At 32.0% G+C, this 13,259-nt stretch overlaps 1 protein-coding gene across 1 annotated transcript; it reads left to right on the top strand.

Moving 5' to 3' along the window:
- The first annotated feature begins 4,868 nt into the window (after positions 1-4,868).
- LOC130441516 (juvenile hormone acid O-methyltransferase-like) lies at positions 4,869-10,776 on the top strand. The gene is made up of 3 exons (XM_056775233.1): positions 4,869-5,261; positions 9,411-9,685; positions 9,839-10,776. The coding sequence occupies exons 1-3, from the start codon at positions 4,882-4,884 to the stop codon at positions 10,009-10,011; spliced, it is 828 nt and encodes a 275-aa protein (XP_056631211.1). The 5' UTR covers positions 4,869-4,881; the 3' UTR covers positions 10,012-10,776.
- Positions 10,777-13,259: the final 2,483 nt, after the last annotated feature.

Consider the following 13,259-nt stretch of genomic DNA (forward strand, 5'->3'; position numbering starts at 1 on the left):
AATAAAAGTAGTTATCCTTTCGGGTATTTATTAGTTGAGTAAGCAAATTGAAATTTATTTTCCATGGTAGAGAATTTATCGAAATCTACCATAGGTACATACTAAGAAATTGAAGGAAATCAACAATACTTATTCCAGGAGAAAAGATATAGTTTAAAGCAAGATTCGGATCTGCTTATACCAGAAGAAAATACATAGTTTAAGGCAGGATCTGGATCTGCTTATTCTAAAAAAAAAAAGACATAGGTTGAAGCAGGATTTGGATCTGCTTATTCTAGAAGAAAAGATATAGTTTGAAGCAGTATTCGTATCTGATTATTCCAGAAGAAACGACATAGTTTAAACCAGGATTTGGAACTGCTTATTCCAGAAGAAAAGACATAGTTCAAGACAGGATCGGGAACTGCTTATAACAGAAGAAAAGTCATAGTTTGAAGCAGGTTTCGGATCTGCTTATTCCAGAAGAAAAGAAATAGTTTAAAGCAGGATTCAGATCTGCTTAATCCAGAAGAAACGACATAGTTTAAACCAGGATTTGGAACTGCTTATTCCAGAAGAAAAGGCATGGTTTAAAGCAGGATTCGGATCTGCTTATTCCAGAAGAAAAGACATAGTTCAAGACAGGATCGGGAACTGCTTATACCAGAAGAAACATAGTGAATAGAAATGTGAATGAATCTGAATAAATTATGTAACCTTAGAATGTAAAACAAATATTTTATTTAGTTGACATTCTCTTACTTTCTCTCAACAGAAACTTCATTATTATTTATGGAAGTCTGACTCAGTAAAAGACTTCAATAGTATAATTGAATAAGACAAAATTGAGGTCTATATAATTGGAAAGTGAATTAACATCGTTGGTCCATTTGTGCCATAGTTTTGTTCAATTCTAAATTGATATCAATCTTTCAATAATCTAATTTGTGTTTGTATTATTTTTAACTCAGAGGCAGCGATGGTGCAAATAAGTGTAGAATCATTCAACAAAATAAAAACAATAGTAAATAACTCATTTTGAATGAAATATTGAATATATTAAGATATATTGATCAGATTTGCGTAAATAAGAAATACTAATTTAAATTTTAAAAAAAACAGAGGACAAGAGAAGATGACGTTCGTAGTTTCCAAATATAGAACCTATGAAACACAGAGCAGGAGCCAGCACAATTTACGAAACGAAGAATAATGTTTGGTTGTTAATATAACTATTTTCCGTGGTGTACTTTCGCCATTAATGAGGACAAATATAAGAATCAAAGAAAATCAGTAGCTAAGAAGAGGACAACAACTCGTAAGGAGTAATAATTGGAGAGACAAGAGGAGGATGAAGATGATTTGAACACAAAGCATATTGGAGTTAGTCAAAAAAACAAGCATGATTTGGATCTGCTTATTCCAGAAGAAAAGACACAGTTTAAAGCAGGATCTGGATCAGCTTATTCCAGAAGAAAAGACATAGTTTAAATAAGGATTTGGATCTGCTTATTCCAGAAGAAAAGACATAGTTTAAAGCAAGATCTGGATCTGCTTATTCCAGAAGAAAAGACATAGTTTAAATAAGGATTTGGATCTGCTTATTCCAGAAGAAAAGACATAGTTTGAAGCAAGATTTGGATCTGCTTATTCCAGAAGAAAAGACATAGTTTAAATAAGGATTTGGATCTGCTTATTCCAGAAGAAAAGACATAGTTTAAAGCAAGATCTGGATCTGCTTATTCCAGAAGAAAAGACATAGTTTAAATAAGGATTTGGATCTGCTTATTCCAGAAGAAAAGACATAGTTTAAAGCAAGATCTGGATCTGCTTATTCCAGAAGAAAAGACATAGTTTAAATAAGGATTTGGATCTGCTTATTCCAGAAGAAAAGACATAGTTTGAAGCAAGATTTGGATCTGCTTATTCCAGAAGAAAAGACATAGTTTAAAGCAGGCTCTGGATCTGCTCATTCCAGAAGACAAGACATAGTATAAAGCAGGATTTGGATCTGCTTATTCCAGAAGAAAAGACATAGTTTAAAGCAGGATCTGGATCTGCTTATTCCAGAAGACAAGACATAGTTTAAAGCAGGATTTGGATCTGCTCATTCAAGACGACAAGACATAGTTTAAAGCAGGATTTGGATCTGCTTATTCCAGAAGAAAATACATAGTTAAAAGCAGGATTCGGATCTGCTTATTCTAGAAGAAAAGACATAGCTTAAGACAGGATCTGGAACTGCTTATACCAGAAGAAAAGTCATAGTTTGAAGCAGGTTTCGGATCTGCTTATTCCAGAAGACAAGACATAGTTTAAAGCAGGATTTGGATCTGCTCATTCAAGACGACAAGACATAGTTTAAAGCAGGATTTGGATCTGCTTATTCCAGAAGAAAATACATAGTTTAAAGCAGGATTTAGAACTGCTTATTCCAGAAGAAAAGGAATGGTTTAAAGCAGGATTCGGATCTGCTTATTCCAGAAGAAAAGACATAGTTTGAAGCAAGATTTGGATCTGCTTATTCCAGAAGAAAAGACATAGTTTAAATAAGGATTTGGATCTGCTTATTCTAGAAGAAAAGACATAGCTTAAGACAGGATCTGGAACTGCTTATACCAGAAGAAAAGTCATAGTTTGAAGCAGGTTTCGGATCTGCTTATTCCAGAAGACAAGACATAGTTTAAAGCAGGATTTGGATCTGCTCATTCAAGACGACAAGACATAGTTTAAAGCAGGATTTGGATCTGCTTATTCCAGAAGAAAAGACATAGTTTAAATAAGGATTTGGATCTGCTTATTCCAGAAGAAAAGACATAGTTTAAAGCAGGATTTGGATCTGCTCATTCAAGACGACAAGACATAGTTTAAAGCAAGATCTGGATCTGCTTATTCCAGAAGAAAAGACATAGTTTAAATAAGGATTTGGATCTGCTTATTCCAGAAGAAAAGACATAGTTTAAAGCAGGATTTGGATCTGCTCATTCAAGACGACAAGACATAGTTTAAAGCAGGATTTGGATCTGCTTATTCCAGAAGAAAATACATAGTTTAAAGCAGGATTTAGAACTGCTTATTCCAGAAGAAAAGGCATGGTTTAAAGCAGGATTCGGATCTGCTTATTCTAGAAGAAAAGACATAGCTTAAGACAGGATCTGGAACTGCTTATACCAGAAGAAAAGTCATAGTTTGAAGCAGGTTTCGGATCTGCTTATTCCAGAAGACAAGACATAGTTTGAAGCAGGATTTCCAATGGATGATTACGTATGACCATGGTTAACAATCTGTAACTTTTGCAGGGACAATCTGTATACTCTAAAAATAGCAAAAATGATATTTTTAATCGATTTTTCAACCAAAAGGTACTCTTTATTTAAATTGATAAAATTGATGGTTTAGGAGATGTATAGATTTTTAGATCGTTGTATTTGCCAAGCAAACCGTTCGCCAGAGGAGAAAAATTATCATAAATTCCAATTATTCCTGGAAAATACTTACAGGAGGTATTTAAACATCGCTAATTGAACTGGATAGTAACACAAAATTCAGTTGGATAATGTGCAAGAATAGTTTGGAAATAATTTTGACTATAACCTGAATGGTCAGAGATACTTAGAGTCCATGCACGATGGAGTTCAATTGAAAGTTGACAATTATTTGATATATAGCTAGTAGATAGCTCACGCAGGTTCCATCTAATCCTAGAGAAGAAAAAACACTTTTATATAAAACAAACATCATTAATCATATCAGGGAAACAATGATTTATTGGGAAAACAATGTATATATCGGCGAAAAAACCAATTCGTTAATGTAGACAAATTTTTTTTTGTGTATATAAGTTTAGAATATTGAAAACTATAATTTTTAGTTATAAAAAAACCAGGAATTATTAAAGATACCTGAGAATTGAAGACTTATTAGAGCAATAATGTAAATATTAACAAAAACATCTTTTGTTAATAGGTGGATTGGAGGGAGGTTCATTTGCATGGCCACCATGTTTCCCTGAATTGAATACAATGGATTAATTTTTTAAAGATATCTTGAAAGCTTGGTAAAAACAAGGAACAAAATAATCGATAGAATAAACGTCCAATGTGACGATTTTACTTTAAGTGACAAGTACACAAATTCTGTCACCCAAACGATGAACATGACTATATCCACAGAAAAAAAAAGAAAGGCATAACATTTGCTAAAGAGCCCGTACTATGTGAGTTGGTAGTTCAGGACAAAATCATCGAACAAGTTTCAAAATTTAAATACCTGGGTATGGACTTGTCGAGTTATCTAAGTGAAAGACCTAAGAAGCCAAATCAATGAAGCGACTGCCATATCGGGCTGCTTAAGGCAGATAATATGGGCGAACGAATACATATGAAAGGTTGGGATCTACAAGACTTGTATCAGGTCAAGAGACAAAGAAAAAGATACTGGTGAGCCCACGTGAGAAGAATGGAAAAAAGTAGACTGACACGCATCGCTCTTAACGGGAAACCAATAGGAAAAAGAGAACCCGGACGACCACCTAAGAGATGGATGGACAGCTGGCAGTCCACCTCCCAGAAACTGATACGGAGGAACCTGCAAAACTAACAGATCCTGAATGAATAAGAAGAAGACTTTAAGTGCATATAACTCAGGAACGAGGGGTAGTAAGAAAAAATTTTTCTTTTTGTATTAAGCCGTGGCATGTTCTGTAGAGTATGTGCTTTATATCACCTGGCATTAGCTTACCTCTGCTGAAATAAAACTCCATATTTACAGTTATAGTTAAATTAGTTCGATACGAATCTGAATCTAATTGAGGTGACAAGAAATAAAAATAATTCTTCGCGTTATCTTTAAAACATTAATATATAAATATACCTGTTGTTTTTGTTATATGCAGGTAGTAAAATGAATGTGATGGTTTTACCCGAATTGTTCGCAAAGCGTGTACATTTTACGAGCATACACTCGGTGTATCTCTTAAACAAATATAAACATTTAATTAAATGGAAAAATAATCCATCAATTATGGAATTTGGTTTTGGAGATGGCGGTACTTCGGCTGCCGCATTACAGCCACTCATTCCACATGATTGTAAGGAGTTTATAGCAGCAGATGTCTCCCAACAAATGGTCAAGTATGCGAAGCAGAATGCGAATTTACCAAAAGTTGGAAAAATTATACAATTTAATATTAGTGCGCAAAATGTATCATCGGAATTTCAAAATCGTTTTGATCACATTTTCAGCTTCTTCACGTTCAACTGTATACCAAATATCAGCGCAAGGTGAGGCATATATTTCTGATTTTGATAGAGAAAATATTTTTAATCATTGCGATAAAGTCGAAAAATCCATTCACTTCACCATGTACCATACAATATCATTTGGAAATCTAACTTTTTTCAGTTATACTTTGTTTATTTTTGTAAAATGTCCTCCTTTTCTTCCTTGGTGCGTAATTTACCATCATTTCTATTAACAGGTAACAAAATGTTACATAAAGTTACATTTTCTCCAAATGAAAAGTACTATTATTAAATATACATCGCATTAATGAGAAGTTCCTCAAATTATTCGGTACAACTGTCGAATTTTTTCATGTTAAAATTATATTTCTTGCCAGCACAACTCAGTGTCTTCAATCGCTTCAGTGTCATCAATTCCACCCCCTGATTCAACTAAAAGTGTAGCAGATAATCTTCGAAATGAAAGTCTTGGATATGAGCTAGCGTTTTCTTTTCAAGTTGGAGCATATTAATTTTCGATACATTTTCCGTTGTGATGGAGGGATATGTACAATTGATACAATTAAACATATTCAGTAGCTACAAATTTTTTGTTTACATCATTATTTGCTTTCTTAAGTTTTACAATTAATAACGTCCTCGAATCTGCAATAAGAAATCTAATATTATCTAGCTGATTTTACAAACTCCTCAAGCTCCTGCAATCTGAAGCAATATTATAAAAAAATCGATATTTTGTGTAATCTCGTGAAACTCGCAGCTGTCTTAGACTTGGAACTTTCTCTGTTTTATTTCAGAAATGTAATTAGATCGGAATATTTTGAAATATCTACATTATAATTGGATGGTGATATACTTTTAATCGCTAAATAATTCGACCACACTGTTGATGGCTTTTGTTGTGCCCAGTCTTCGAGACAGAACTGCGAAAAATTAACACTCTTATGTAGCACTGAAAAAACTTATTTTATGTACACAAAAAAACTTGAAACAGGTCAATTTTTATTCTGAAGTTGACAATTTACAGTAGAACAATATTGTCCTCCTCCAGGTCCCCCTATGAATTATAAGCACCTCCTCGAAAATTTTGAATAAGAAAGGGGGTGGTGTGACAACTTTTTGGAAAAAAATTCAGTTCTCTGTTTAGAAATATTAAGTTTTTCGAATTTGGTGCAATCATAACTGAGAACATTTGTTTTTAAAGATGTAAAACTTTGATAATGTCTCTATCACAAAAATGAAGTTAATAACGTCACAATGTATTTAAAATATCTCTTTCAATGTAATTGACAATTAATTAAATGTTCAAAATGACCACCATTCTCTTCTTGATAATAACCGAGGCGATTTTGGAATTCAAGTACAACATTTTGTATGACCTCAGAGTTATTTTGTTAATTTCTAACTTTTAAATAAGCAATTTTGTCTGATCTATTGAAATAAACTTAAGATTTTGAATGACCTCATAAGAAGTAATCGAGAGGAGTCAAATAGGGAGAACTAGCCGGTCATTCGATCATTCCACGTCTTCCATTCTAACTATTGGAAAAAACCTCGCTTAAGTAATTTTTAACTGTACTTGCAAAATGAGGTGGAGCTTCATCTTGTTGGTGGTAAATGTGTAGATCTCATTCGTATGATTAACATCAGAAAAAAGTCTTTGTAATATAGGCCCTAAAAAGTTAATATAGATAAACTCACCATCAACTGCGCCCTGATAAAAATAAGCGCCAATAAACCTTTTTTTCTCTTCTTTAATATCTACAGTTTTGTTTTTTAATCGTTTAAATGAAACCTCGATTCATTACAAAAAACTATTTTGCTTAAGGTCTTTTGTCCATCATCAGTTCATAGAATTCTTGTCTTCAATCAGGATTATCTTCATTGTTATTTTTCTTTATGCAAAACTTTCAAAAGATCTCGAATTGTCTTATGTGGATTTTTCTCTATCTCTAGATTTACATCTGTAAGAAGTTTTATATATTAATTCGAATTTCGCGCTCTAGAAAGGGAATTTTGAGAGGTTAGGTTGGTAACACTGATCGAGACTTGGATCAGACAGATGTAAACACAATATAAATAAAGATCATTTTGAAAAGTTTTTGTGAATTTATTCAGGCCATCCAAGAAAGAAGTTTACACTTTTTCATCATTAAATTGAACTTTCCTTCCTGGTTTTTCAATATTTTTTTCTCAATTTTGCTAACTGTAGACCGTGAAACGTGTTTTCACAAACCTTTTTTTTGAGTTCTTGTTTTATTACCACAACCAATCATAATTAAAATGTCTATTTTTTTGACTCTCTGGCAAATGAGCCATAATTGAATTTAAAACGAGTTAATGACTAGATGACAGCAGCCTAATAAATTCACATCAATTGTTCATTTGGCTTTTTTGACTAATAATTTAGTATCTTTAAAGATTTTTTCCTGATGTTAAGCGGAACAGATACAAAAATATTTCTAAAATATATTTCAATCGACCAGAAAAAATTGCTGATTTAAAAGTTGGAATTGAGGAAGAAATTAACAAAATAAAACCTCTGGTCATACAAAATGCTGTACGATTATTCCAAAATCAGGTTTTTTTGCGTCTAGTGTTCTGAAAATTTGCTTACATGGGTTTTTCGAAATGCCTGCTTCAGCTAAAATAATTCCAGTTTTTTGAATGTGGACCCAAACTTCGTTAATTTACACGAATTGTATGGCTTTTATTGAATTTTTAGAATGTACGCAAAGTTTCAATATAACTTTATACAAGGCAGCGTATACCTGAAATCCACCATTTTTTAATTAATTCACATTTTCGAAATTTTTAGACACATGTAGCCTTCCACTAAAAAAATTACATATCTAAGTTTAAGTGAGTCAGGTCTAATATTTTTGGGATTTGTACAAATAACACTTACAGCTTTCAAAATATGTGAAAACCTTGACAAAAATTTATATAGGGTGTTCAGAAAATGGTGCCGAATTTCGCTATCTAGTAACTTCAAAAACTTAACTTTTTCAAACAGCAACCCCCATTTTTCTCTTTACCATTGGACTCTACCTTTTAAATTAAGGGGATTTCGTTAGTGAATTCATATATTTCAAATAAACTGTTTTCGTAGAAACTTGAAAACAGTGAAATTTTCATGCTTCTTAATTGTGGGTTGTCTGGACAACAAACAAGCAAACAATGAAACAGCTTGACGTTTAAGCGTTTCAAAAGTGTTCATCATGTCCCGTTTAGGATTTATTAGTTGAGATTATTTCAATTTAAAGCGTACAATCCAATGGTAAAGAGAAAAATGGGGGTTGCCATTTGAAAAAATTGAGTTTTCGAAGTTACTAGATAGCGAAATTCGGCACCATTTTCTGAACACCCTGTATAAATTTTTGTCAAGGTTTTCACAGATTTTGAAAGCTGTAAGTGTTATTTGTACAAATCTCAAAAATATTAGATCTGACTCACTTAAACCTGGAATTATAATTTTTTTATTGGAGGGCTGCATGTATCTATCGAAAATGTGAAATAATTAAAAAATTGTGGAATTTAGGCATATAAAGTTATATCGAAATTTTGCGTAGATTCTAAAAATTTCGTAAGAACCATAGCATTTCGTTAAGAATAACGAAGTTTCAGAAAACTGGAATTATTTTAGTTGAAACGAGCATTTTGGAAGACCCATTTTCAGATTACTAGTTGCAGTACTTTCCCATATGTATATCGATTCAGCTCGTCGTGAAGGACACTGTATATTTGATAATCAAAATATATAAGAGTGCTATTGTGAACAATACCAGCGAGTCACAAAGATGCCCATTATGGTGGTTAAAAATAGATTATATTCATTCGACCTATATCAAAGAAAAAACCGTAATCATACTTGGGCTCGAATTTTTCCACGGTGAAACTTTTACTTTGTTACTAGATATTTACGTGAAATCTATTCCTCAACTCGATTAAATTTAGTCCTATATCTTCGTATTTGAGACAAACAACAACAAACAGTAGTGTAGTTTCATATTTCAAGTTCTATTTTCAATTTCTTTGACAAAGCTGCAGATTTATATAAAAATATTTCAGTCTTTCATGATTTTCTCGAATCAAATAAATAAGCCTTTTCAATAAGATTCTCTCTGAAATAAGTAGTTGATGATTACATTGGATAAATATCATGAAATAATTTGTTTTTATTCACAGTAAAGCATTCAACAACGTTTACAAAATGTTAAAACCGGGAGGTCAAACTTTCCACATATTTCTTCAACCTACACCTCTAGATGTAGTTTACTGTAATTTATCAAAACATCCAAAATGGAAAAAATATGGACAAGAATCTATGCTGTCACCGTACTTTTTACAAAAAAACAAACAAAATGGTTGCAAAAAAGATCTAGTTAACGCGGGATTTAAGGATATTGAAATGAGAGTGGAAGACTTCGTTTATGAGTTTCCGTATGAAGAAGCGTGGAAGGGTGAGTCGTTATAACGGGATCTTCTATCAATCTTCAACTGTATTATTTTGTACTGAACACACTGTTCACCTTCAGTGTCTGTTGTATTGGTGTGTTCAGTATGAATATAATCAAAGGTTCCAGAAATTCCAATTTAGTTGTATTATTTTGTAGAAAACTACATTGCAGTAAATGGATCGTACGCGTCTATTCCTCCTGAAGAGCAAGAAGAGTACAAGAAATGTTTTTTCCAGCATATTAAGGAGAAAGTTATAATTAATAATAATGATGATAATGGATTTCCAAGAGTGAAATATGATGTTATGGTTGTTTCTGCGAAAAAATGAAACCAATATTGATAGTCTATATCAGTGGTCCCCAAACTTATGAGACAAATAGTCAAAATATGAACAATGGAAGTCAAAACTCTGTTTGTTTAGTTAACTTTATTACACTAAATAAAACTAAATTTAAGTTTGAGTGAGTCAGTTGTTGTTTTTAATGTCATCATTGCAAGTTCTCATCAATAAAACCATTTCTCTGTCTAATCTTGGTAATGTTAATGATTGAGAAAGATTGAAAATGATCATGTCTTCCTTTTCGATGTCATTCAAAGCAAACCTCTTGTGTTGTGAACTAAGATCACATTTTACCTTTTCCAATATTTCCACTTCAACATTTGTATTTATAATTCCATATCAATCACAAGATAAGAAAATTTCAACTCGGTTGTTGTAGCATTTAGATTATTTTGAACAAATACTAAAGTTGCTTTGCTGTTTTGAAATTGTTGAAATCTACTGGGAAATTCTTCCCTTCGTATTTAAAATTATTGTTTTAAAATGGTGTTTAACAATAGAGAAATTATTTTCTTGGAGATTTTCAGCAGGGTCGGAGAGTGAAACAACGATTTTTTTGAAATTCTGAGTTTAATAATAAATGTAATTTTGTTCTCATCAAATTCTTCGCAATGAAAATATTATTGCATTTTGCACCACGTAGATATTTGTGTCGAACCACACTTTGCAAAACCACCGGTCGATATTATTAATTATCTTGATTTTCGAATATATTTGTGAACAATTATAAATAAAGAATTGTAGAACACAAAATACATTCGATTATTATTTTGAATGTGATGGCAGTACGTCAATTTTAATGACCGATTCATAAACTTGACGTTGCGGTTGCTGTTTGCTTTTGAAAAAGTAAAAACATTGAAATGTCTAAGACAATTCATAGTTGCCGTTTGACTTTCAACATAAACGAATTTTAACTTTTCCCGTAGGCCGTTCGTAGCAATATAATAGAGCCGAACAGATCCGCTTCCGTTTGTCACGTGACTTTGACATATGACGTTAGAGCGTGACATTGAGGTTATTTCTCTATTTGTTTGTTTGTTTATGGTGGTTGTTCATTTTCTGTTCGTTATTTTCTATAATATCGCCCATAAAGCAGTACAGACGTCGAAAAAAGTCTTTAGGTTAACGGCAGCAACATCAAGTTTATCAATAGGTTGAAGAATTTGATACGAAACGGCAAACGTGACTCGTGAACGACAAACGGCAAGTCAAGTTTATGAATCGGCGTTAAATGAAGACACCAATTGATAAAAAATCTATGAAGCATTTTGAATATTTGATTGAAATGGGTCTTGAGAATAAAAATGGGATTCTTTCAATGCAAAATACATTATTACTTTTAATCAACTGGAATTCGATATATATATATATATATATATATATATATATATATATATATATATATATGAAAGACCTGGTGATTTGGTCTACTTAACAGATTTTGATAACAAGTATTTACCACAAATAAAAATCAAATGGTAACATGAGACTTGAACGTAGACACTTCATTCATCTTTGGTATCTAAGAGATGTTATTTTTTGACCTTGTTGAAGATGATCGATTGCCATCACCTGTACAGTTGATAAAACCATATGCCTCTTTCTAAAATAAGTTCTCTTTTTGCAATCCTCTATTATGGCTAGCAAAAGATTTGCTTAAACCTCAATAAGAGCTGAGACATGTTCATTCCAATGATCTTTTGGTCTCAATGTGACATCGAACTTAAGGGATAGATTACTAATGTATAATTCTTTAGTCAGTATAAAAGCCCTGATTTGAAAACTGAAACTAATATTATTATTTACAAATTTTCATTTACTGTACATTACACTGACTTTGATTTAGTTACCTTATTTGATATTTTTGAGCCCATTTTTCCACCCCTATCAATGTAATAACTAGATAATCAAACGTCGTCGTTTTTTGAAATGCTTTGACTTTGCATTTAATTCGGGTAGTAACTTCATTCTCCTGTTTTTCGTTTCTATCTCTTTAGTATATATATTCACTAGCTTTTGCATCTTCTACTGCATCTTCTACTGCATCTCCTTCTGCGTCTTCTTCTGCATCTCTTTCTGCATATTCTTCTGCATCTCTTTCTGCATATTCTTCTGCATCTTCTTCTGCATCTTCTTCTGCATCTTCTTCTGCATCTTCTTCTGCATCTTCTTCTGCATCTTCTTCTGCATCTTCTTCTGCATCTTCTTCTCCATCTTCTTTTCCATCTTCCTCTGTATTTTCTTCTGCATCTTCTACTGAATCTTCTTCTGCATCTTCTTCTGCATTTTTTTCTGGATTTGCTATAAATACTACACCATATGTATATGAAAGGGAATTTACTAAAACTGGATTTAGATTTTTGTATTCAATTTTCGTCGAAGCCAAAAAAAATGATAGTATGATGGAAAAGTGAAAGATTATAATAAAAATGAAAGGAAAAATAATTTACAGACGATCTGTGGCCGGGAAGAGGAAGGGGGTGAGTTTTTGAGGGTGAAATTGATTTATTTCTATTTTCGGAAAAACAAAAAGTTCCATGGAAAAAAGTCAACAGCTTTGATATGTACACTTTCTGGAAAATTGTGTGTAATTCAAAGTTTTTGGTTTTGTTTTTATTTTTATCTGTTGCCAAAAACGTTTTCTGTCACGAAATTTGGTGGAATTTTCCCTTTTTATGTCACAAATACATTGTGAATTATTTGATTTGCAATATTTATTTTTTAACCTTATTTTGACTTGATATCACAAAAGCACCTAATTTTTAACCAAAAATTCTTCTGTCCAAATATCAGGCTTTCCTCAAAAAGTCAATTTTTTTCGGTGAAATCTTTACTTTATATTAAAAATTATATTACCAATAACATAAGGAATTTTCTCTGAAAAGTCAAAAAAATCGAATCAAGTTGCATTGGAATTTTTTTTTAATCATTTGTGCAATGTCTGATTAGTTATTAAAAATTCAAGCTCGAATTAAACAAAAAATGTGAGATTCCGTGTTATATAGATAACAATAAATAATTAGATTCTAGAATTTTGATAGATATCTAAAAATTTTACATAATGATTGAAAAAATTTCCTGGTGCGATTTCTTTTGCCTTTCCTGAAAAAATTCAAAATGATGATGGTAATATTTCTTCACATCGTCAGAAAGTACAGATTCCAAAGAACGAAAAACTTGCCGAGTTTTTGTAAAAAAGTAATATTTTGACGGTACAATTTTCGATTGAAAAT

The sequence above is a fragment of the Diorhabda sublineata genome, chromosome 3 (genome assembly GCF_026230105.1).
Source record: "Diorhabda sublineata isolate icDioSubl1.1 chromosome 3, icDioSubl1.1, whole genome shotgun sequence".
NCBI lineage: Eukaryota > Metazoa > Arthropoda > Insecta > Coleoptera > Chrysomelidae > Diorhabda > Diorhabda sublineata.